The sequence below is a fragment of the Engystomops pustulosus genome, chromosome 7 (genome assembly GCF_040894005.1).
Source record: "Engystomops pustulosus chromosome 7, aEngPut4.maternal, whole genome shotgun sequence".
Classification (NCBI taxonomy): Eukaryota; Metazoa; Chordata; class Amphibia; order Anura; family Leptodactylidae; genus Engystomops; species Engystomops pustulosus.
Genome location: NC_092417.1, coordinates 127,936,310 through 127,963,151, shown reverse-complemented (window position 1 = coordinate 127,963,151; position 26,842 = coordinate 127,936,310). Strand labels below are relative to the sequence as shown.

Here is a 26,842-nt window from a genome sequence, read left to right as displayed (position 1 = left end):
GCTGTGTTTCAGATAGCCGTTTGTAATGTTGGACCTGTGATTGTTCATACGGATGTGTAATTCCTGGGTAGTTCTGCCAATGTACTGTAGGTTGCATGGGCATTCAAGCAAATAAATGATAAACGAAGAGTGGCAGTTGAGGAAGGAGGCAATTTCGAAAGACTCACCGGTGGTGGTTGAGATGAAGATCTTTCTTTTGTGCTGGATGTTGGAGCAACATAGACATCTAGGTGTGCCACATTTGTAGGATCCTTTGAGTGTCAGGAAGGTGGTGGATTGGGTCTTAGTTGTCATCTTGAGTTTGCTGGGAGCGAGTATATTTTGGAGGGTTCTGGCTCGTCTGAAAGTAACTGATGGACGGTTGGGTAGAGAGAGTTTGAGATGAGGGTCGCTGAGTAGAATGGGCCAGTGTTTAGTCAGGATGCGTTTAATATTGCTGTGACTAGTGTTGTATGTTGTAATGAAGTTGAGTGGGGAAGTTTTATTGTTGTTTGGTTGTTGGTGAGGTAATTGCTTACTTGGTTGAAGACAATGATTCTGGGTGAGGGATAATGTTTTGATATATGCATCTTGTACTAGTTGTTTGGGGTAGTGTTTGTCCTTAAACCTTTGTTTGAGGATTTTGGCCTGGTTGATGAAAGTGGTAGTGTCTGAGCAGTTTTTTCGGATGCGTTTGAATTGTCCGTAGGGGATGTTGCGGAGCCATGGGGTGTGGTGTGCACTGTGGAAATCCAGATAGCTGTTTACATCCACAGATTTGAAGTGTGTGCTGGTGGAGAAGGTGCCTGTGTCACTGAGTTGGATTGTGAGGTCCAGGAAATCGATTTGTGTGGTGGAAAAATTGTGGGTGAAACTGAGGCCCATATTGTTGTTGTTCAGGTGGTTGATAAATTCAGTGGCTGTGTCTATGTTGCCTTCCCAGATGAAGAACAAATCGTCTATATAACGGCGAAAGAAGATGATGTGATCACGGAAGGGATTGGGGCCGAGGATTTATTCTTGTTCGAAAGTGCCCATATACAGGTTTGCATACGATGGGGCAAATCTTGTGCCCATTGCGCAGCCTTTAATCTGGCGGTAAATGTTATTATCAAAAGAGAAGGAATTGTGGTGGAGAATGAAGTTAATGCTTTCAAGAAGAAAGGCAGTCTGTGCTGGGGGCATCTTCGGATTTGATGATAGAAAGTTCTCAATGGATTTGATTCCTAGGGCGTGTGGGATGTTGGAATACAGTGCTGATACGTCAGCTTTTAGTAGCGACCAAGCTTTGCAGTTATTGTGGGGGTTGGTAAGGTTGTTGAGTCGTAGAAGTTCATTGATCAGTTGGGTTGAGTCTTTTAGATAGGATGGTAACTGTAGGACAAAGGGTTGAAGGTGGAGGTCTATATAGTGTGACAGATTGCAAGTTAAAGAGTTTATACCACAGATAATGGGGCGGCCAGGTGGGTTGGTAAGGGATTTATGGATCTTGGGTAGGTGGTAAAAGAAGGGGAGGGGTGGGTTGCTGACGGTGAGGAATTGTTTTTCTTTCTTGCTGAGCAAATTTTGGGAGGAGGCTTCATGAATCAAATTGGTGTAAGTGGTATAATCGGTTGGAAGGGGGTTTGTTTGTAGGGGTTCATAGAAGGATGAATCCGATAGAATGTTGTTTGCTTCGGCAATGTAATCTGGACGGTCTTGGATTACGATGCCTCCGCCTTTGTCAGCTGGTCTTATGATGATGGTATCATTGTCCTTAAGGGATTTGATTGCTCTTTTTTCAGTAGCGGAGAGGTTGGAATTGGTACCTTGGGGGTTTGATTGAGGACGTTTTTTGAGGTCATCAAGGGCTAAGTTATAGAAGGTGTCGATTAGAGATGAGCGAGCACTAAAATGCTCGGGTACTCGTTATTCGAGACGAACTTTTCCCGATGCTCGAGTGCTCGTCTCGAATAACGAGCCCCATTGAAGTCAATGGGAGACTCGAGCATTTTTCAAGGGGACCAAGGCTCTGCACAGGGAAGCTTGGCCAAACACCTGGGAACCTCAGAAAAGGATGGAAACACCATGGAAATGGACAGGAAACAGCAGGGGCAGCATGCATGGATGCCTCTGAGGCTGCTTAATCACACCATTATGCCAAAATTATGGGCAACAGCATGGCCATGACAGAGTGACAGAATGAAGCTAGATAGCATCTAAAACATCCAATAATTGACCCTGACACTATAGGGGACGGCATGCAGAGGCAGCGGCAGCAGCGGCAGGCTAGAGAGTGGCATGGCGACATACCCTAAATGGACTCAGGCTTCAAACCAATGGGTGGCAGAGAGGAACCAAAGGAGGTGAGCAAGAAGCGCTCAAATAATATCGGTACATGATAAAAGTTTGCCAGTATATTTTGTGGATTACACAGCAGGGTGGCGACAAAGTTAACATGGAAGCCATGAAAACAACCCAAAATTCTGCCTGACACAGCTCGTTTGATAAGGGGACCATGTATGGAGGCAGTGAACTAGTAGTAGATTAAAGGTGCTGCAGTTAAAACTATGTTAGTTGGATCTTGGCATGGAGCTGGCGCTCCGCTGCCAGGCGAGCTTTCGCCAATCCAAGCCCCTGTCTCTAGGCTACTCCCCAAACAGCACTTCTAAGAACCTTTTGTATAAGATCAAGTGTAGTAGCGTTCTTATAAGTTTAGTATATGGCGGGTGAGGGGAATGTAAACAGATGTGCAAGAAGCGCTGAAATAATATTGGTAAATGATAAAAGTTTGCCAGTATATTTTGTGGATTACACAGCAGGGTGGCGACAAAGTTAACAAGTTTGTTGTGGAAGCCATGAAAACAACCCAAAATTCTGCCTGACACAGCTCGTTTGATAAGGGGACCATGTATGCCTACAGTTCATGCCAGTCGCTGCACTGGCTGCCAGTCTCCTTTCGAATACAGTTTAAAATAATAACCCTCATCCATAAAGCTCTGTATAATGCTGCACCCCCCTACCTCTCCTCTCTTATCTCAGTCTATCGCCCAACCCGTGCTCTTAGATCCGCCAGTGAGCTTAGATTAACCTCTACCCTAGTGCGGACCTCCCACTCGCGTCTCCAAGACTTCTCTAGAGCTGCACCAATTCTATGGAATGCTCTGCCCCGGACTATCAGACTAATACCTAACCTCCAAAGTTTCAAACGTGCTCTTAAAACCCATTTCTTTAGGCAAGCCTATAACACTCATTAACTGCATGAAGTTTTAACTCTTCTACTAACCCGTCCTGTGTCGTCCTCCCATCTGTTATCCAGCAACCAACAGGCACCAGACTTCTCTGCAGTCCCATTCACCCTGGACCTGGTATATAAGATGACGGCTGAGTGGTTCAAGCGACAGCAATTCCATTTATTATATTTTGTTCTATTCCCTAAGAAGAATGGCTTGACCATTAAATATTCTTTTACCTCGTGTTACCCCATCATCTTCATAAACCGTAAGCTCTGGCGAGCAGGGACCTCACTCCTGTTGTTCCATACAAATGTTGTGCTCTGTTACATTACATTTGTATTTGTTTCCTATGATTTGTAAAGCGCTACGGAATATGATGGCGCTATATAAATAAAGATTATTATTATTATTATTATGGAGGCAGTGAACTAGTAGTAGATTAAAGGTGCTGCAGTTAAAACTATGTTAGTTGGATCTTGGGATGGAGCTGGCGCTCCGCTTCCAGGCGAGCTTTCGCCAATCCAAGCCCCTGTCTCTAGGCTACTCCCCAAACAGCACTTCTAAGAACCTTTTGTATAAGATCAAGTGTAGTAGCGTTCTTATAAGTTTGGGATATGGCGGGTGAGGGGAATGTAAACAGATGCGCAAGAAGCGCTGAAATAATATCGGTAAATGATAAAAGTTTGCCAGTATATTTTGTGGATTACACAGCAGGGAGGCTACAAAGATAACAAGTTTGATGTGGAATGCCCTGTAATAGCTCTTGGGCGGTGTGCCTTTTATTGCCTAGGCTCAGCAGTTTGAGCACCGCCTGCTGTCGCTTAGCGACGGCACTGCTGCTGTGCCTAGAGCTACCGACTGATGGTGCCATGGCCACGGATGGTAATTCGGAGGAGGAGGAGGTGGAGGAGGGGTGGGAGGAGGAGGAGGTATAGTAGGCCTTTGAGACCTGGACCGAGGTAGGCCCCGCAATCCTCTGCGTCGGCAGTATATGACCAGCCCCAGGGTCAGACTCGGTCCCAGCCTGCACCAAGTTAAGTGTAGTAGCGTTCTTATAAGTTTGGGATATAGCGGGTGAGGGGAATGTAAACAGATGCGCAAGAAGCGCTGAAATAATATCCCTAAACGCGTGGCAGTCCAAAAAAGTTTTCAAACCAGAGGAGCAGGTAGGTGGCCCTCCAGAAAAATGGAATAGATTGAGTGCCTGTATGTGGCAGTCCAAAAAAGTTTTCAAACCAGAGGAGCAGGTAGGTGGCCCTCCAGAAAAATGAAATAGATTAAGTGCCTGTATGTGGCAGTCCAAAAAAGTTTTCAAACCAGAGGAGCAGGTAGGTGGCCCTCCAGAAAAATTGAATAGATTGAGTGCCTGTATGTGGCACTCCCAAAAATTGTTTAAAACAGAGGACCGGGTAGGTGGCCCTCCAGAAAAATTAAATGCATAAAGTACTATAGCTAGAGCCAGTGGGCCCTGTCAAAAAATAGCCAGTTTCCTCTGCTTTAGTGTACAAAGAGGAGGAGAAGGAGGAAAATGAGGAGGAGGAGGAGTGCATAAATTATTCAGGTTGAGCTTCCTTCACCTTGTGGAGATTGGAAATGATGAGAAATCCAGGCTTTATTCATCTTAATAAGCGTCAGCCTGTCAGCGCTGTCAGTCGACAGGCGTGTACGCTTATCGGTGATGATGCCACCAGCTGCACTGAAAACCCGCTCGGACAAGACGCTAGCGGCAGGGCAGGCAAGAACCTCCAAGGCGTACAGCGCCAGTTCGTGCCACATGTCCAGCTTTGAAACCCAGTAGTTGTAGGGAGCTGTGTGATCATTTAGGACGGTCAGCTACGTACTCCCTCACCATCTTTCTGTAAAGATCAGCCCTACTCTGCCGAGACTGGGGACAGGTGACAGTGTCTTGCTGGGGTGACATAAAGCTGGCAAAAGCCTTGTAAAGCGTACCCTTGCCAGTGCTGGACAAGCTGCCTGCTCGCCTACTCTCCCTCGCTACTTGTCCCGCAGAAGTACGCCCTCTGCCGCTAGCGCTGTCAGAAGGGAAATAGTGTTTCAGCTTGTGCACCAGGGCCTGCTGGTATTCATGCATTCTCACACTCCTTTCCTCTCCAGGGATGAGAGTGGAAAGATTTTGCTTGTACCGTGGGTCCAGGAGAGTGAATACCCAGTAATCGGTGCTGGAATAAATTCTTTGAACGCGAGGGTCACGGGATAGGCAGCCTAGCTTGAAATCTGCCATATGCGCCAGAGTACCAATGCGTAAGAATTCACCCCCCTCACTGGCCCGACTGTCCATTTCCTCCTCCTCCAACTCCTTCAACTCCTCTTCTTCTGCCCATACACGCTGAACAGTGAAGGACTCAACAATGGTCCCCTCTTGTGTCTCGCCAGCATTCTCCTCCTCTTCCTACTCATCCTCCTCCACCTCCTCCGATATGCGCTGAGAAACAGACCTAAGGGTGCTTTGGCTATCAACAAGGGAATCTTCTTCCCCCGTCTCTTGTGACAAGCGCAAAGCTTCCGACTTCATGCTGATCAGAGAGTTTTTCAACAGGCCAAGCAGCGGGATGGTGAGGCTGATGATGGCGGCATCGCCACTGACCATCTGTGTTGACTCCTCAAAGTTACTCAGCACCTGACAGATATCAGACATCCACGTCCACTCCTCATTGTAGACTTGAGGAAGCTGACTGACCTGACTACCAGTTCTGGTGGAAGTTGACATCTGGCAGTCTACAATCGCTCTGCCCTGCTGGTAAACTCTGGATAACATGGTTAATGTTGAATTCCACCTCGTGGGCACGTCGCACAACAGTCGGTGAGCGGGCAGTTGGAGGCGGCGCTGCGCTGCCCTGAGAGTGGCAGCATCTGTGCTGGACTTCCTGAAATGCGCACAGATGCGGCGCACCTTCGTGAGCAAATCAGACAGATTGGGGTATGTCTTGAGGAAACGCTGAACTATCAGATTTAACACATGGGCCAGGCATGGCACATGTGTCAGTCTGCCGAGTTGCAGAGCCGCCACCAGGTTACGGCCGTTGTCACACACAACCATGCCTGGCTTCAGGTTCAGCGGTGCCAGCCACAGATCAGTCTGCGCCGTGATGCCCTGTAATAGTTCTTGGGCGGTGTGCCTTTTATCGCCTAGGCTCAGCAGTTTGAGCACCGCCTGCTGTCGCTTAGCGACGGCACTGCTGCTGTGCCTAGAGCTAGCGACTGATGGCGCCATGCCCACGGATGGTAGTTCGGAGGAGGAGGTGGAGGAGGGGTGGGAGGAGGAAGAGGCATAGTAGGCCTGAAAGACCTGGACCGAGGTAGGCCCCGCAATCCTCGGCGTCGGCAGTATATGACCAGCCGCAGGGTCAGACTCGGTCCCAGCCTCCACCAAGTTAACCCAATGTGCCGTCAGCCATATATAGTGGCCCTGCCCGGCAGCACTCGTCCACGTGTCCGTGGTCAGGTGGACCTTGTCAGAAACGGCGTTGGTCAGGGCACGGATGATGTTGTGTGACACGTGCTGGTGCAGGGCTGGGACGGCACATCGGGAAAAGTAGTGGCGGCTGGGGACCGAATACCGAGGGGCGGCCGCCGCCATGAGGTTGCGAAAGGCCTCGGTCTCTACTAGCCTATAGGGCAGCATCTCCAGGCTAAGCAATCTGGAGATGTGGACATTAAGGGCTTGGGCGTGCGGGTGGGTTGCACTATATTTACGTTTCCGCTCCAGCGTCTGGGGTATGGAGAGCTGAACGCTGGTGGATGCTGTGGAGGATCGTGGAGGCGACGATGGGGTTTTTGTGCCAGGGTCCTGGGCAGGGGGCTGACTATCAGCTGACACAGGGGAAGGAGCAGTGGTGTGCACGGCCGGAGGTGAACGGGCTTGGTGCCAGTGAGTGGGGTGTTTAGCATTCATATGCCTGCGCATACTGGTGGTAGTTAAGCTAGTAGTGGTGGAACCCCTGCTGATCCTGTTTTGGCAAAGGTTGCACACCACAGTCCGTCGGTCATCCGGTGTTTCCTTAAAGAACCTCCAGACTTCTGAAAATCTAGCCCTCGCCGCGGGAGCCCTCGCCACGGGAGCTTCACTACGTGACACATTTGGCGCTGATGCACCTGCTCTGGCCCTGCCTCTCCGTCTGGCCCCACCACTGCCTCTTCCAACCTGTTCTGGTCGAGGACTCTCCTCCGTCTCAGAAGCACTGTGTTCACCCGGCCTCTCAACCCAGCTTGGGTCTGTCACCTCATCATCCTCCGATCCCTCAGTCTGCTCCCCCCTCGGACTTCCTGCCCTGACAACAACTTCACCACTGTCTGACAACCGTGTCTCCTCATCGTCGGACACCTCTTTACACACTTCTTCTACTACGTCAAGAAGGTCATCATCACCCACAGACTGCGACTGGTGGAAAACCTGGGCATCGGAAAATTGCTCAGCAGCAACCGGACAAGTGGTTTGTGACTGTGGGAAGGGTCCAGAAAACAGTTCCTCAGAGTATGCCGGTTCAAATGCCAAATTTTCCTGGGAGGGGGCAGACTGGGGGGAAGGAGGCTGAGGTGCAGGAGCTGGAGGAGTGCCGATTTCGGTGACATGGGTGGACTGCGTGGAAGACTGACTGGTGGACAAATTGCTCGAAGCATTGTCGGCAATCCACGACATCACCTGTTCACACTGTTCTGGCCTCAACAGTGCTCTACCACGAGTCCCAGTAACTTCAGACATGAACCTAGGGAGTGTAGCTCTGCGGCGTTCCCCTGCTCCCTCATCAGCAGGTGGTGTCTCACCCCGCCCAGGACCACGGCCTCTGACCCCTGCAGTAGTTGGACGCCCACGTCCCCGCCCTCGTCCTCTACCCCTAGCCCTCGGGTTAAACATTTTGAAAATGAAAGTTATAACTTTAATTTTTTTTTAACTTTTTTTTGTTGTTTTGTGGGTTTTTTTTTTTTTGTGTTTTTTAGTTTTTAAAACCAAACGATGCTATCCTATTGCTATGGCTATTTTCTAGCCAAGTATGAAAGCACACTGCTATGCCAGATGAGATGACGCTGAGTTATGAAAAAATAAACGTAAAATAAAAAGGAAATGGCAGACTGTGCCTAATTGAAATTCAACCCCTAATAAATTTTCCCACTTCGGTCTTTGCGATGGATATGTTAGTCACTAAGCGCTAAACACAGCGGTCTCAAGTCTCACTACAAATTCCTCACAATTTGCTAGTAGATGCACTGCAGCAAGGACAGCCACCAGCAGATCAACCAGAAATAAAATATATATAACGCTATTGTAGGCGTAAGTAAGCCGTTTGGATTCTCCTTTGGCTATTTTCTAGCCAAGTATGAAAGCACACTGATGAGATGACGCTGAGTTATGAAAAAATAAACGTAAAATAAAAAGAAACTGGCAGACTGTGCCTAATTGAAATCCAACCCCTAATAAATTTTCCCACTTCGGTCTTTGCGATGGATATGTGCGTCACTAAGCGCTAAACACAACGGTCGCAAGTCTCACTACAAATTCCTCACAATTTGCTAGTAGATACACTGCAGCAAGGACAGCCACCAGCAGATCAACCAGAAATAAAATATATATAACGCTATTGTAGGCGTAAGTAAGCCGTTTGGATTCTCCTTTGGCTATTTTCTAGCCAAGTATGAAAGCACACTGATGAGATGACGCTGAGTTATGAAAAAATAAACGTAAAATAAAAAGAAACTGGCAGACTGTGCCTAATTGAAATCCAACCCCTAATAAATTTTCCCACTTCGGTCTTTGCGATGGATATGTGCGTCACTAAGCGCTAAACACAACGGTCGCAAGTCTCACTACAAATTCCTCACAATTTGCTAGTAGATGCACTGCAGCAAGGACAGCCACCAGCAGATCAACCAGAAATAAAATATATATAACGCTATTGTAGGCGTAAGTAAGCCGTTTGGATTCTCCTTTGGCTATTTTCTAGCCAAGTATGAAAGCACACTGATGAGATGACGCTGAGTTATGAAAAAATAAACGTAAAATAAAAAGTAAATGGCAGACTGTGCCTAATTGAAATCAAACCCCTAATAAATTTTCCCACCTTGGTGTTTGAGGTGGATATGTGTGTCACTAAGAGCTAAACACAACGGTAGCAAGTCCCCCTGCAAATTCCTCACAATATGGTACTAGCTGCAAATAAAAAAAAAAAAAAGTATAACGTTATTGTAGCCCTAAGAAAGGCTGTTGGGTTCTTGTAGAATCACTCCTGCCTAACAGTAAGCTAATAGAACACCCTAACGCTTTCCCTGACCAGCAGCAGCTCTCTCCCTAGCGGCATCCAGACACAGAATGATCCGAGCAGCGCGGGCAGCGGCTAATCTATCCCAGGGTCACCTGATCTGGCCAGCCAACCACTGCTATCGACGTGTAAGGGTACCACGTCATGCTGGGTGGAGTGCAGAGTCTCCTGGCTTGTGATTGGCTCTGTTTCTGGCCGCCAAAAAGCAAAACGGCGGGAGCTGCCATTTTCTCGAGCGGGCGAAGTATTCGTCCGAGCAACGAGCAGTTTTGAGTACGCTAATGCTCGAACGAGCATCAAGCTCGGACGAGTATGTTCGCTCATCTCTAGTGTCGATGGCTGGCCCCTTATGGTGTAGGGGGTAGAAGTGAGAGGGAGGGTGGACATGAACTGGTATGGGAGCGAGGTTCGTGGGGGAAGTGAGGGGTAATTCGGGAGATGGGGTGGTGGACATGTGTGTTTCAGATTGGACAGACTGTATAGCAAAATGTCGGTTTAGAGTGAGTTTGCGTATGAAACTGTTGAGGTCTAGAAAGAGTTGAAAGTCGTCTGCAGGAGCGGTAGGGCAGAAAGATAAGCCTTTGGATAGGAGGTCGATCTCGTTCTGTTGAAGGTTGTATTTGGAGAGGTTGAAGATCTTAATGGGTTGGTTGGGTTCTCTTTTCGTGTTTATTGGATTCTTGTGTTTTTGGCTGCTGGTTCTTCTTTTAGTGGTTCCACCGCGGCAGCCTCGTGGTCTATTTTTCTTTTTGTTGAGGTGGAGGTTTTGTGACTCAGGGAGAAGAATTGGGTTATTTTGATTGGACTGGTTAAGATTGGAAGTAGGGGTAGGGAGGAGGTGTGGGGGGAGAGACTCGGGGATCTGGAGAGATGGGTGGGAAGGGCTAAAAAAGACTCAGTGGAAGAGGTACTGGAGGTGGAGGGTAACCCAGGGGGTGTTGGCGGTATGGGAAGGGATTGGGTGGGCGAATGGGGTTCATCATGGGTTGACAGTAGTGATAAATTAAGGTTGTCTGTGGGCTCATGTGTGGTGTGGATGGTAATGTTGACAGGGAGGTTGGCTAGATGGGCTTCCAAATCGGCAGCTTTGAAGGCGTTGAGGGGAATAGGGCCTAGGGGGTTTGTTTGTGGAGTGGGGGGTGGGATGGTTATTGTTGGGTTGAGAATGGGGGTTTGGATTATATGGAGGCGGCGTTCATGGGGCTGGGGGATAGTGTGGGTGCAGTGGTTTTGCGGAAGGTTCTGTTCTTAGTCGGTTGAGTTTGGGAGGGGGGCGCCCTCCGATTGCTGTTTCGGTTGTGTTCAGGCTTCTTTGTTGTTGTTGTTGATGTCTTTCTTTGGTGGTGGGTAGTGTTGTTTCTATTTGTATTTCTGTTTTCTGGGTTGGTTGAATGGATGGGCCGTGTAGAAACCGGTCCAGGTGGGGGTGGTGCGGGGTGGTCTGGAGTGTTGTTTGAAGCGGAGTGGTTACGTGTGTTGTCCAGTTTCAAGCATTCCAATAATCAATAATACACCTCAGATGTAGCGCGTCTAACTCTTTGACCCTGGTTACAATCCATAGTAGAATATATTCCCTAAGGGTTTCAATTGAAGTGCTCCTGTAAATATGTAGCTTCTACAGCAGGCCCTGTACAAACAAAGGTACCTCAAATAAGTGTGAATGTACCCTCTATAAGAATGTAGGGATAAAATAAACATGGATTTTACATTATTTTACAGCTTTTACATTATATTTTATCTCTAGATTTAATGATAAACATAAAGATATAAGGAACATCTTTAAAAAACATTGATATATTTTGGAGAGTTTCTTTAAGACAATCATTCCTAAGTATCCCTTACTTAATTTCAGAAAAGCTGCCACACCAAAAACATGCTGTACCCAAGCCAGATTAAACAACATAAACTAACTTAGATAAAGAAATTATGACTAAAGATGTGGACAACGGCTATGTCTTTATTTTCAAAACCTCTACCACAATAAAAATACTTCTAAATCTAATATCACCCAGGAATTTTTTCAAATTAAACACACTGTCACGGGTGCCCCCACGACCCATGTTCCGAGTAGCGGACACACCCGTGCCCCTCGGTGTGCTGGTGCCTCGGTAACCCACAACCCAGCTTGCGGGCACACCCGTGTGTCCCCGCGGCCCACATCCCGGGTCGTGGACACACCTGTGTCTCCCAGCGGCCCCAGGCTCCCCTCTGTCCCCTCCCCAGCTCCGCCTTATCTGTCCGCATTCCTGCTCCGGCAGTCTGCCACGTGCGTACCTGCTTTTTCAGGCACGTGCGCGTCGGCACTCAAGGATTTAAACGGCCAGCACATCGCTAATTGGTGCTGGCCATTTCCAGGAAACTGATAAAAGTCGGACTCTCCCAGCATTCCCCACTGAATCTTCATGCTATTGCCGATGAGAAAGCCATTCCCAGTGCCTCGTGCTTGTGTTTTGATTTCCTGTTGTGACCCGAACCTGTTCCCGACTTCGCTCCTCCGCTGCCAGCCCTGACCTCTTGCTCCGGGCTTTATTACGCAGTGCTGCATGCACATTGAACTCTGTTGGAGTTCGTCACAGAGCGATCCAAGGCAGCATCTATCATCAGTCTCCTGTATGGGAAGGCCCTGGCCTAGGCTACCTCTCTTTGGGACAGAGACAATCAAGTCACAGCTACTCACATGGCATTCCTGGCAGAATTCTGGTCCGTGTTCAAAGAACCAGCACGGGCCTCCTCTGCTGAGACTGCGCTTCTGGACCTGTGCAAGGGGAACTCGTCCTTGGGAGAGTATGCAGTACAGTTCCACACCTTGGCCTCTGAACTGTGGCCTGAGCTCGACCTGATCTCCTGCTCTTCAGCATGTGTGCTGTCAGAGCACATGTTTAGCACCACCTGTGTTGTCATCACCAATCTATGACCAATGTGAACATCCTCTCATGTATTAAGATGTACCAGTAATGGATCCAATGTGATTTGTCTGTGCCAGCATCTAAATAAATTGGTGAAGGGTAAAACACCATATCAAATAGAATTTATAGCTGCTCTACTCCGTAAAAATCATATCAGTAGTCTTGCTCACCATACTCAGAACACATCTTTTTTCTTCTCTGAAACCAATCACAACAAGCTCCACCTGCAATTCCAAGGAAATTCCAACGATCTTAAAGGGAAACTGTCACCAGGGACCTCATTTTCACTAAAGACAGGTTGCAAAAGGCCATTACAGTTGCATTGCAAATATGCATTTCTGCTTTCTGTAAGCATTTGCATTACAACATAATTGTGTGTTATAACTTACCTTGCACCCTGACAGAATCCTCTGTGTAATCATAAGGGTTGGGCTTTGATTTCAAAAAACAACATGCGACTTGTCTGTGCTGCAAACTGCTCAGCTCTCGACCCACACCTTGTGCTCCTGTACAGCTCCTCCCTAACCCACTGATGTCAGCTCTCCAGGATCCTGTGTTGTTTGTTATTTTAAATCTATAATGGGTATTCTATTTACACAACAAAAGTATTTGTTTAACCCCTAGGCGCACCAGGACGTTATAGTACGTCCCCGGGGCTAGATGCTTAGCGCACGGGGACGTTCTATAGCGTCCTGCTTCTGGCACCGGCTCACGAACGGAGCCGGTACCAGAAGCAGCGGCTGTCAGCTGTCTAGTACAGCTGACAGCCTGCGCTAACACCCGCGATCGGAGCCGGCTCCGATCGCGGGTGTTAACCCCTTACATGCCGCGGTCAAACATGACCGCGGCGTGTAAGGGTGTTTGCGCTGTGGATCGGATCCCCCGTGCCGCTTACCGGGGGATCCGATCCACTTCTGGGCAGCTCCGAGGACTGGCATGTGCCCCGGAGATGCCCGGTCTCCATGGCAGCCAGACCCCTTCCGGGTCTGGCTGTAAACTGTCTGAGCATGCGCAAGCTTGCTCAGACAGTTTACACTGCTCTACAATAAAATAGTATTGTAGAGCAGTGTATTGAACTTAAACCAGTGATCAGAGCATCACTGGTTTAAGTTCAAGTATGTATAAGTAAAAATATGCAAAAACACTTAACACTACACATTATAATAAATAAAAAATAAATACATAAAAATATAAGCCCCTAAAATGTCACTTTCCCATAAAAACACTTAATAAAGTATAAAAAACACAAAAACACAAAAAACCCCGCATATTTGGTATTGCCGCGTCCGTAACAATCTGTATAATAAAACAGAATCGTTACTGGACCCGCACGGTACACGCCGTAGAAAAAAAACCGCAAAAACGTTCCGAAAAAAGATAATTTTTAATTATACCCTATCACAAAATGCTCTAAAAAGTAATTTAAAAAATGTTATGCACTCCAAAATAAGCCCACTAAAAAGAACAACTCTTCTCACAAAAAATAAGCCCCTAACCAGATTTGTCAGCCGAAAAATAAAAAAGTTATGCATATGAAAAGATGGTGATGCTAAAATGAACAAGATTTTCTCCAAATTGGTTTTTATTCAGTACAATTGAATAAAATACACAAAACCCCCACATATTTGGTATCCCTGCGTCCATAACAATCTGCATAATAAAACAGAATCGTTATTAGATCCGCAAAGTGAACCCCGTAAAAAACAAAACAAAAAAAAGCTCCAGAAAAAAGATCATTTTCAATTAATACACTATAAAAATGCTCTGAAAAGGGATTTAAAAAATGTTATGCACTCTAAAATAAGACCACTAAAAAGAACAATCCTTCTCGCAAAAAATAAGCCCTTAAACAGATTTGTGAGGCAAAAAATAAAAAAGTTATGCATATGAAAGACGGTGATGCTAAAATTAACAACATTTTTGCCAAATTACTTTTTATGCAGTAGAAATGGGAAAAAAATAAAAAATCTATATAAATGAGGTCTTTTTGTAATCGTGGCGACCCATAGAATAAAAATAATATACTATTTTTATGGTATGGTAAACGGGCAAAAAAAAAAACCCATAAAAATCTTCCTGAAAAGTGATGATTTTCATTTCCTCCACCAACAAAGAGTTAATAAAATCTCACCAATTAGCCTATAGATTCCCCCAAATTACGTACCAGAAAAGTGCATCTCATGTGGCAAAAGAAATAAGCCCCTATAGGTCCACATTAAAAAAAAAGAAAAAAATTATAGCCTGTACAATGTGACATAGAAAATCTGCTCTGGATGGCGCCTCCTTCCCTTCTATGCCCGGCCGTGCGCCCATACAGCAGGTTACCACCACATATAGAGTATCCGTGTACTCGGGAGAAATTGGGTAACAAACTTTGTGGAGCCTTTATTCATTTAATCCATTGTAAATGTTTAATTTTCCACCCAAAATGGGTGTATTGTGAAAAAATATTACAATTTGCAGACTGCACCTCCATTTTGTTTTAACCCCTATAAAACACGTAAAGCGTTAAACTTCTTAAAAGTGGTTTTTCATACGTTGAGGTGTGTAGTTTCCACAATGGGGTAATTTACGAGTCTCACTATTATTTAGGCCTCTCAGTGTCAATTAGAAGTTGAGCAGGTCCATCTAAATGCGGGTTTTGGTGATTTTACAAAAAATGTGAAAAATTATACCTAAATTCTGAGCCTCATAACATTCTAGTAAAATATGTGGAATCTTAAAAAACCATGCCAACATAAAGCAGACATTTGGGAAATGTAAGTTATGAATTTATTTGGGAGCTATGACTATCTGCATCAAAAGTAGAGAATTTAGAACGTTGAAAATAAAGAATTTTTCCAAATTTTTTCCAAATTTTGTTTTTTTTCATAACTAAACACAAAAGATATCCAAATTTTTAAACTAATTTGAAGTACAATGTGTCACGAGAAAACAATCTAAAAATCCCCTGGATATCTCATAGCGTTCCAAAGCTATAACCACTTATAGTGACACAGGTCAGATTTGAAGAATGGGGCCGCGTCCTTAAGGCCAAAATAGGCTGTGTCCCCTAGGGGTTAAACTCGTGTGTTTTCATGGCATTCTCACTGACTAAAATGCCAAAATACTCTACAAAGTTTGATAACCAATTTTTCCCGAGTATAACAATATCCAATATGGGCAGATAAATTTTTTTGGTCACCTTTTGGAAAGTTTGATGTAAAGGTATTCTATTTACGGAGTTCAACAAGAGAGTCCAATAATGTTACTGTTTTTCTACAGATTGTTAAGGATGTAGCGATACCAAATATGTGGGGAGTTTTGTGTGATTTTGTGTTTTTTGTAGCTTTTTAAATGTGTATAGGGAATGTTGGTGTTTAAGGGACTTTCACATTATTATTATATAATTATTTACAAAAAAAAAAGACTTCAGTGTTTTAAAATTATTTATTTTTCTACAGGTTGGCTTAGACAAGCAATGGTCCGATCGCTTGTTCAAGCTCTTCTTCGCCTAAACAGTGTAATACAGATGCTCAGTGTTTTATAGCCAGGAACAGATCAGAACAGATCACACAGCCCCAGGGCACTGGCCGAACTCTGAGCTGCCATCAGAGCCACAGAATCTCGTATCGCGGGTGTTAGAGGCGGGTGTCGGCTTTAATTGCCCCAATATTCCCACCATTTTTCAGCCCTCTAGTCCTTACTAGCGATTTTTGAGTGATAACATTCGGGTCCTCATTCAATGGGGTTTCTGTTCAGGTCAAAGTTCTGTACCAAAGTCTGGGTCCTAGACTGAACCCGAATTTTGCCCAACCCATCCATTAGTAGTCACAAAGCTTTATTTACTATCTTTCTCTTTAACTTAAATGGGTTTGTCAAAGAATTAGAGATCTATGTGGCACCACAGAGCTTTAAGATTGAAGCACTGGGGAATCTGTTTGTGTTATTTCTCCTTCTAAGATGGTTTCATAAGCCTTTTTCCTGGACGGAAAACACCTTTATGTTTCATTTGAAACTGGCTTGCAGAATTTTAAGAAATCTGCACAGTAAGTTCTAAACTGTTTTTAACTATAAGAATAGACTGTTGTAGTTTTTGAGAAAGATTGCCACCAGTTTATAAAGATGTTTGTAAAAATGTGGATTTTTCGTTTTAAAGTTAGGAGTGCTGTATGTTCAGAAGGTAAACGTCATTGCCTACTTCTAACACAGAAATTATTGCCAGACAGTCTTGACTCTGGAGGGTATAAAATAATAAAGTATTAAAAGAAATATCAGATGCATGGATTTTCTATTCATGTAACTTTTTCAATATTAGCATAATAAAAATGACATTTTACAGTTATCAACTTATCATAATGAAGGACATCAAGAATAGTATTTTAGAGGTCAAAATGTACAGCAGGGGCAAAGTTTGGATAACAATCTATGTTCTTTATTGAAGAGGAAAGGCAATAAATTAACATTATTTCAGGAGCTGCAGCTTCACAATCCACCACACCCTAACTATAAAGCTTCCTGCCATCATTATCTGAATTGCATTATTTCTATCTACAGGGCAGAAACCGCTGGTGGAGGCCCCCACAATTTCTATCAAGGAAGGAAAAGCTTGTCAGAATTTGGCACAGTAAGAAGAGTTTATTTTTATTTCTAAAAATCATTTTAGAATTCAATCTAAAAATGGAGCCCAGTTAAAACATTTTGTGATACTCACATGGCATTCATGTGTCTGATTGATACTTAAAGGGGTTGTCCTCTTTCGGCAAATAATTGATATGGTTTGTGTAAGGAAAAGTAATACAATTTTTCAATATACTTTCTTTATCAATTCCTCACAGTTTTCTAGATCTCTGCTTGCTGTCATTATATAGGAAGTTTTTATACAATACAGTATAAAGCAAACATATGCAGGCAATGTAAATTACATTATCCTAAAAAAAACCAGTATGCTCCATGTAGAGCAGTCTTTATGAAATCTGTGTCAACAAAGATCTCGCAAAGTTTGCAGATAGTTGATAGCTAAATAATACTGAAACTATTACCCCATGCAGTAAGGACAAATCATATACTGATGAATGATAAAAGTTGCCACTTTTAGTATCAAAGTTTCACATCAAAGGGTAATCTATGTAGCCCCATTATTGGTACAGAGAGAACTAGAGTTTATCCCCATGTAACAGAATGGAGGAGAAAAAGTATGAGTCTTACTAAGGGATACTGCACCTCTCACATTAGGCAGAACACGATAGATTGAGGAAACCCCACAAATACTAGTGGATTATGGCAAAATGCGAGACCTATATCAGCCAAGCAAAGAAAACAATGTTAAAACATTAGACAAGAAAGGGAAGAAAAAGAAAAGAAACAAAGAAAAGGGGAAAGGGAGAGGTGGATAGTTTAGGGGAGGAAAGAATGGGATGTGGCTCCACTATCTCAGTGGCAGGGGAACTAAGTGCCCCATTTAACATCCAGGAATTCTTTGAATAATGGTTAATCCTTGAATAACATCCAAGGTTGCCAGATTTTCAGAAATTTATTTTGTAGGCAGGTTTCCTTTGCTGACAACTCCTTAACTCATGTCACAGTCAACATCTCCATTCAGTATGGCATTTAGTGCATACCACAGTGCGTCTTGCTTCTAATGGAACCTGGAAGCATCGATAGCAGGGTCACAGAAGGGGAATTGTCAACAAAGACTTCCGAGATAGAGTGGTATGCTGTGTACACCTGATCCCAGAAGTTCAAGAGGATCCCCACCAAATGTGTAACATGTCCCGTCTTGCCTCCTTTTCGGCATCAACCATCAGAAGAAGGAAGGAAGGAAGAGTGCGAAATTGGGCCTGATGCATCAAAGGAAGGTTTTATTCATCACCTTTTATTCAAACAACATCTGGTCGGAGTTGATGAGAAAAGGGATATGAGGAGTCAGCCAATCCGCTCACATCTTTGAATACAATTTGATATCAATGGTGATTTGGAGCACACAGTAAAAGACATAAAAAGCTCACAAGAAAGTAATTCAAATGCGTTTTTTGCACCAATATCACCACATTTGGAATTTTTTCCAGCTTCCCAGTACATGGCATGGAATAATCAACAACGTCATTGAGAAGTAAAATTTGTTACACTGAAAATAAGCCCTCACATAATTCTGCACAAAGAAAAATAATAAAGTTTTGAAGGTGGAGAATGAAAAATGAATGAAAAAAATTCTGCGATGTAAAGAGGTTAAGGTAGTCTGAAAAACTGATTCTGCAGTTGCTGTACGTCTTCACGCAGAACAGCAATCTCAGTGCTGTATGATTGTTTCAAACGTGAATCGTTACACTCCAAATCTTACAGGAATCACTTTCAGATTGCATTAAAAGTTACTTAGCTTAGCCAACTCCTCTAGATCCTGGCAAAGCAGAGTTGCCTTATGAATATCAAAAGTCAGTAGTAAGGTAAAAACAGAGGACTGCGGAGAGTTGGCTGCCTCATGTGTTTGAGTAGTAAAAAAAGGGGCTCAGTGGTTAGCACTACATCCTTGCAGTGCTGGGGTCCTGGGTTCAAGTTCCATCCAGGTCCACATCAGCAAAGAGTTTTTATGTTCTCTCCATGTTTGCGTGGATTTCCTCCTTGTCCTCCGGTTTCCTCCTACACTCCATAATATAATGGGAGAAATTGTGACCCTATTTGGGACAGGGACTGATTTTGCAAGCTCTGTTCTGCGCTGCGGAATAAGTTGGCGCTGTAGAAATAAAAGAATTATTATTAAAGGGGTTTTCCCATGTAAGAAAATTCTCACATTTCAATCCTCTACTGATGTTAACACAATGAATTTAATTTTTAACCCTTTACTTTACAATTTTACTAATACCAAAAAGGAAGGTTCAAAAAGAACACAGTAAGAGATAATAACCATAAATATACTTTATTTCAAAAAATATAGAAGATAAAAACCAAACATAATACAGCATACATGAACGGACACCAAAAATATAAAATTGTGTGTATACCAAATAACGGTGGTAACTAGCCACTGTAAAACATATCACACTGTGTAACAGCAATGAGTAGACAATAGCATGAGTAAGTACCCAAGAATAAGTTAGCAAATAATATGCATCGCAAGGCTGAAAACCAATGGCTGCAATACTATACCAGAGAGAGGATCACACACAAACAATGCCCCGTGGTGGAAATAATAAAAAAATTTGTAATAAATCATTAAAAATGCCCATAATCCCCATAACATATAAAGAGACATATAACGCCAAAAAAAGTCTAAATCATAACACAAACCCCACATATATAGTATCACCGCGTCCATAACAATCCGTAGAATAAAAGTAAATAATTATTAAACCCGCATGATGAACGCTGTTAAAAAAAACTGTTAAAAACCAGCCAAAAATTATGATTTTTATCTATTTAATCCCACAAATAATGCAATAAAAAGTAATGAAAAAAAATGTATGTACTCCAGAATGATACGGTTGCAAAGTACAACATGTCCCGCAAAGAAACAAGCCATCAACCAGCTATGTAGTCAAAAACATAAAGATCTTATACCCAGGGTCGGACTGGGATGCCTAGGGCCCACCAGTGAAATTGATTATGGGGAGCCAACCTACTGCTACATGGAAATATTATGTGTCCATTTTAAGGCCTCTGCATATGGATAAGTGGATTATAGTGCAAATTACAATTACAACTACTGTATAGCAAAGTGCGCTTTTCTTTTATTTAGCAATGCAAACATGGCATTTGGTAGAGAAATGTTAAGGAGGTTGTCCGAGTGCTTAAAGACATGTCTACTTTCTTCCAAAAACATCCTGAAATTATAACCAAGATTCATTTATTTCTATAAATCTTAACTGGACTACCTGCACAAACCATGGTCAGGTGTGGTGCTGTTTTTGGAAGGAAGCAATGTTTCTGAAGTACCAGGAACCACTTTTAAGAATATTTGTATTTATAGAGTCTGCTCAATATTTACAGTATAGTTTAACATGTTAGGGCTCATTCAGACGGACGTCTGTGGGGACATACATGTGGCCGCATATACGCCCCCATAGACGGCAATGGCAGCCCGGCTGCGGTACATGTGTGGCACCATTCCACCATTCTGTTTCATATGGAGGGGGGAGTGGTCACCCCCTCCTCCTGTCCAGCGCCTAGCGGTATGCGCGCCCGGCGGGCATAATGTCGTGTGAATGTAGCGTAAGATTACTGGGGGTACAAGTAGTTTAACATAGATTAAATTACCCCCGTAAATAAGGCTTTAACACCAGGTCAACATCTGCAAAGAGTTTGTATGTTCTCTCTGTATTTGCGTGGGTTTCCCCTGGTTCCTCCAGTTCCCTCCCACACTCCAATAACATACTTGTAGGTTGATTAGATTGTGAGCCCCATGGGGACAGGGACTGATCTGGCAAGCTACTTACAGCCCTTGCCGAATCTGTAGGCGCTATTTAAAAAAAAGGAATTATTATTATTTATTATTAAATGTATCCATGGTGCTCCATTAGCTTTTAAAGGGGTTGTCCACTTTCAGCAAATAATTGATATGGTTTGTGAAAGCAAAAGTTATCCAATTTTCCAATATACTTTCTCTATCAATTTCTCACAGTTTTCTAAATCTCTGCTTGCTGTCATTCTATAGGAAGCTTCAAGGTCTACTTCCAGTGGATAGAAACCAGTCCTTGGTCATGTGATGGTCATGCAGGTTCATGGGCAATTATTATCCCAGAGAGTAATTAGAGCCATGTGAGTGGACAACCCCTTTAAGCGGCTGTTAAATTGACAACTGCAGGAAACCCATGCAAACACGGAGAGACCATACAAATACATTGCAGATGTTGACCTGGATGGGACTTGAACCCAGGTCCCCAGTGCTACAAGGCTGTAGTGCTAACCACTGAGCCACCCTGCTGAACATAATCATGTAATCTTTGGTGACAACCTTACGTTTTTGGTGGCTCTGCAAAAATAGATGACACACAGATCAGACAGAGACTACATATGGCTCAGAAACCGTCTACACTCTGATGACACATAGGCCTGGGTCTATTATTCTGGCTGCGCCAGTTTTCTGTTGACTTTGACTAGAAAGAACATTTTGGAGCTTGCACAGGTATTTATATTGTCTCCAGTTTTGTGCCGCAGCTGCATTGTGTTTTACACCTAATGGGGCGAGTTACTGCTTAGTTCGAGTTAAAGTTATTGCTGCCACTTGACAGAATTTGTTGCATGCTGTAAGTTAAAGGTGCACCAAAAAAAATGGTGTCCACTTCCTGAGCAGTGCAGGGGGTGTTAGATTACTGATGACCATGCATCGGTATGCAGTCATCTGCCGCACATTGCCTCACTTTTGATAAATCTAGGCCATAGACGTGCAGTTAGCATAAGTAATCCTGCATTTTTGTCAGTATATCCTATTCTGTGTACTGGGAAGCATTAAAAAAAATCAGATGCGATAGAATAAAACAGTCCATAAAACAGTCCATAAAACGATCATGGGGATAAAACAGGGTGATTTATAAAAGGTTTTTTTTTTAACTTTTCTGAAAGGTAATCAATAGAAAGTTGTGGTTTTTTATACTTCAGTGAGGTAAGATTTCATTTTTTATGGGGTAAGCTGACGTTTGTATTGATAACATTTTATGAAGAATATGCATTTTGGAAATTCTTTGGTGGAGGGGGGGGGGGGGAGGGGGCAAAGTGGTTTAAAGTAAACCCAAAATTAGAGTGGGCTGAAGAACTACAACTTTCAGCAGCTCCTTCAGCTGCTGGGAGTTGTAGTTCTCAGATGGGAAGTTAGTGTAGTGCAGTTTATTGTTGTAAATACCTAATGTTCTGTGCAGGAGGCCACCATGCAGATATGAGGATAGGGAACAGCTCTTCAGCACCCAGGTCCCGCCAGCGTGCAGCTCATGGTTAGGTGGGGCAGAGTGATGATGCCTCAGCTACAAGCTATCTTCCCATTGGTCAGGACCAGGAGGTGGGCCCACTGTGTTAAAACCGCGATACAGCGGTTTATAACACTAACGAAAGTAACGAAAGTACTGCTTACCCCTGCCATTCTAAATGGTAGGTTTCCTTTAATATAAAACTAGCAGTTAGATTGCAGATATCAACATGAACTGGTATTTTGGTATGTATAGACAGGGTTCTTCTCCTGTATTCTGATTATTGACTCATACAAACCATTGTATTTTTTGTTTGTACCTGGTGTGTTTACTAATTAAAAAAAAAAAATCACCTGCATTTGTTAAATAGATAAAAGTTGAGATTCCTCAGTTGTTGGCCAACTTAAAAGGATTTTGTTAGCTTTGGAGACTACATAGGTCTTTTTATCAGGCATGGTTTAAGACAATATCTGAATAGAACACAAACTTACAGAACACAAACATACAGAATCTTTTAACTCTGCATATGTTAAAGTGTTCCAAAGTTATATCCTAAATAGGGCCAAGTTAGAAAGGTGAAAACAGACTTCTGTGGCAAGAGGGTTCAGTGCTTACAAAAATGATAAAATAATAAAAATTAAAATTAAATACAGCACATCAATCTGCGCATGGAGGCAGACGTGTAAAGCGCTGGCTCCACTGCACAGTGGCAATTAGCAGCACATAACTAACGACCTACCAGTGGGAAGTGCATACAAATTCTTTCGAGTGACCGTGGATCACAACCGAGATGGCGAAAGGTTGCAGAAAGAAGAGCCTGCTGAAACTTATCAAGAGAGCGAACCTCCACCTTCTCCTCCCCCAAAATCTGATGAGGACCTTCTACTCTCGGAGCAGCTGTTATCCATAGACTCCTCTGCCAGCAGTCCTGCATCATTAGCAAGGCAAGAGTCAGTATAAGAGGTGGAGGTACTGATCACGCTGACTCCCCCACTCAGAGCTACACTGCAGCAGGCGCCAAAAGATCACCTCCAGCAGGCTGCACGTATGTGGGTTGCCCCAGTCACAATCCCCCCCCCCCCAACTACCTACATCTCCTGACTGCGAAACCGCACAAGCAGCCATTACTATGAACTCTATGAAAGTTTTGCTAGCTGAGCTGCAAGCTAATTTTACTAAAAATCTACACCTCTCTATTCGGACACTCAAAACCGAAGTGAATTCTTTGGGGGACTGCACTTTACATATAGAAACAAAGGTGGCAGAGCTGACAACACTTTATAATGAAGTGGTTGAAGTCTCAACCACTAGGGAAGACTTCTTAAGGGCCAAACTAGCTGATATAGGGGACCGTTCCCGCAGGAACAACTTGCGTTTCCGGGGCATCCCTGAGGTGGTTAAGCAAGGAGCTCATTGAACTGCTTACTGACTATTTCACCTGCCTATTGCCTGAAGCAAATCAGATGGATCTTATTATTGATAAGGCTCACAGGCTCCCAAAGCTGAAGCATTTGCCTTCAACAACCCCAAGAGATGTAATTGCCGCATCCATTTTTTCTATACTAAAGAAAAAATAGCTATGGCGGACAGATCACCGCCTACTCTACCCCTGTGTTTTACAGATATCTCCATGTACACAGGTCTTTCTGCAGCTACGTTGGCTAGAAGGAGAGCGTTTTCCAACCACACTAATATATTATGATCCCATACCGCTGGGGATTTCCAGTGAAACTGATCATCACCAGGAATGGTAGCAAATCTGTGGCCTTGACCCCAGAAGAAGGGTTCCGGCTATGTAAGCAATGGGACTTAACGGAGGTGGAAGCCCCAACTTCAACAAAAACATACCAGCCCTCGGGTGTGGTACCTAAAGAATGGTCCACAGTGCACTACAACAAGAAACGCAAATGTCTGAGGTCATTTGGACATTAGCAGGTATAGGAGTTCTGTCTGCCCACCGGGCCCTTCAGGTATTGAGTGCAGCCCTAGAAGCTGTGCGTATTTGGTTACCTCCACTGTTGGGACGCCGACATGGTCGACATAAGACCGGATCCCAATATGGCAATATACTCTACTTGTTTCTATTACTGTTGTTTAGAGGTTGCCCATTTAGGGGCATTTAATGTTTTTATTGTTTATCCCCATGTTCGATCAGGCATGTCGAAAATTTTCATTATGGCTTAAGGCGCTTACTACTATGCAAGTGTGGAGTTTCAGACCGGGGGGATCCTGCACCTCTTGTCTGCAGTAGCATGGCAAAGCACCGTCGATAAGAATACTCCAATGGTATTTGAAATATCATCAATTAATGTGAAGGGGCTTAACTCCCCATTTAAAAGATCCACTATATGGAGGGACGCTCATAAGTCACATGCAGACATTATGGGGCTCATTTACTTACCCGGTCCTGTCGCGATACAGCGGCGCGTTCTTCGACAAGGATTCGGGTCTTCCGGCGATTCACTAAGGTCATGCGCCCGATGTCCACCAGGTGTCGCTGCTACGCTGAAATCCACCAAGGTCCGCTGGAGTTCACCAACCTATTCCCGGTGCATGTGAGTGATTGATTTTGTGACACAATTTGTTTTTTAAATTCTGCGGTTTTTCTGAATCCGTTGGGCTTTCAGATGGTCAAGCCCCCCGATTTCTGTCGCGTGAAAGCCGGCGCTGATGCGCCACAATCTGATTGCGTGAGCCAAAGACCCAGGGCGATTCGGCTCAAATCTGAAAAATTCTGGAAACCTGACGAAAGTGCACGATTCTGACCCTTAGTAAATGAGCCCCTTTATGTCTACAGGAAACTAGGCTAAACCAAACAGACAGCATAAAGGGTTAAAAAAAATAAGAGGTTTCCTTATCTTTATCATGCACATGCAACGGAAAAGAAGGGCAGGGTCACCATCGTCTTTTGTGATACACTCTCCTACGAACAAAAAGAGGTAATCACTGATGCGAAGGGACGATACATTATTGTGTTGTGTACCATTAATAATATCCAATTTACAATAGCTATGGTGTATGGCCCTAACGCAAAGCAACATAGTTTTGTCCTTGCAAAAATAACAAATGTTAAAGAAGGCCAACTAATTTTATCAGGGGACTTTAACCAGGTGATATGGCCATCAATGGACTCTACCTTGGGTAGCACCCATCAAGCGCAAACCCCATATGCTAATAATCTATTCAGACTCCAGAGGTTAAAGATGACATATTGTTGGATGAGAAACAGGTCCAACGCCCTTTTAGCTAGAAGCCTCAAGGCTAAAATAGCAAAATCCTGAATTCCATGTATAATAAGTGAGCAGAAAACAAAAGTAATGGACCCGATTCCTTTGCAAATTGTTACGGCTCACTGTATAACCTAAAATTGAATGATACAGTGGCCCAACCTAATGAGGCGAATATTCTGACTCAATAACCTGGCTGTAAGCAGGTGGTTTTATAGATAGTCTTATATCTGTGCTTCAACCAGTACACCAAGTCACATGCGGTCAGATAGCGTCATCTCCATTGTAAAGGTATGTAGGAAGATTCTAGCTTTATTTGGTGCAGAAATCTTGAAAAAATGCTGGTTACAACAGTATGAAAAGGATATAGTATGCCAGAGTAGCAGGAACATACAGATAATTGCTCTTTCCTGACATAAAAAGGATGCTAACATGAGGAAGAGGGGAGGAGTTACAATACTGCAGCTAGAGGACAGGAAGACAGGAGGGTCAAAAGGAAAAGGAGCATAACACATATACATGTCAATGAATAGAAACAAGTCCCGGGACATGACATCGCACATCCAATCGTTTCTAGATTTTCTTTGGTTGCATAAAATAGAAAAAAAATCTTTTGGAGAGTATCTCCAAGTATCTGCCTTTTACACCTCAGGAAGTGGGGAAAGCCATCTCGTTCCTCAAAAAGAATAAGGCCCCTGGGCCGGACGGCTATTCAATTGAGTACTTAAAATTGCAGAAAGACACCCTTACCCCGTACGTAACCAGACTCTTTATGGCAGCAGGATCCTAATCAGTTTATGGCAGCAGGATCAATTCCAGCAGAAATGCTACAAGCATAAGAGATAACACTTCCCAAATCTGGAAAGCCCATCATTACTCCCACTAACTTTAGACACATCTCATAAAGCTGTATGACTAAATACTGGTGGCAAGCTCGGTCAAGGTCCTACCCCGGATAATAGGGCCTGACTAAGAGGGGTTCATCAAGGGGCGCCAGACTACTGATGAAAATACTAACTCCTTTAAAAAATCTTTAAAACAGTCCTGGCTCCTCCAGACATGCTACCCCTCAACATTAGAAACATGCCTACGATATGCATTTAATGCGTGATCCCCAACTCCAACTTTGACTTGGATCAGCAAAGGGATATCGTGTATAGATGACCTACACTCACCGGCCACTTTATTAGGTACACCTGTCCAACTGCTCGTTAACACTTAATTTCTAATCAGCCAATCACATGGCGGTAACTCAGTGCATTTAGGCATGTAGACATGGTCAAGACAATCTCCTGCAGTTCAAACCGAGCATCAGTATGGGGAAGAAAGGTGATTTGAGTGCCTTTGAACGTGGCATGGTTGTTGGTGCCA

The 26,842-nt window shown here is 43.9% G+C and overlaps 1 protein-coding gene across 1 annotated transcript in view; it reads left to right on the top strand.

The window, feature by feature from the left end:
* Window positions 1-26,842, top strand: part of LOC140070825 (dipeptidase 2-like) — a 755,511-nt gene that overhangs the window by 387,528 nt on the left and 341,141 nt on the right. The window contains exon 7 of the mRNA XM_072117775.1: window positions 16,909-16,978. Within this exon, the coding sequence (XP_071973876.1) occupies window positions 16,909-16,978 (70 nt within the window). The remainder of the gene's footprint in view (window positions 1-16,908; window positions 16,979-26,842) is intronic.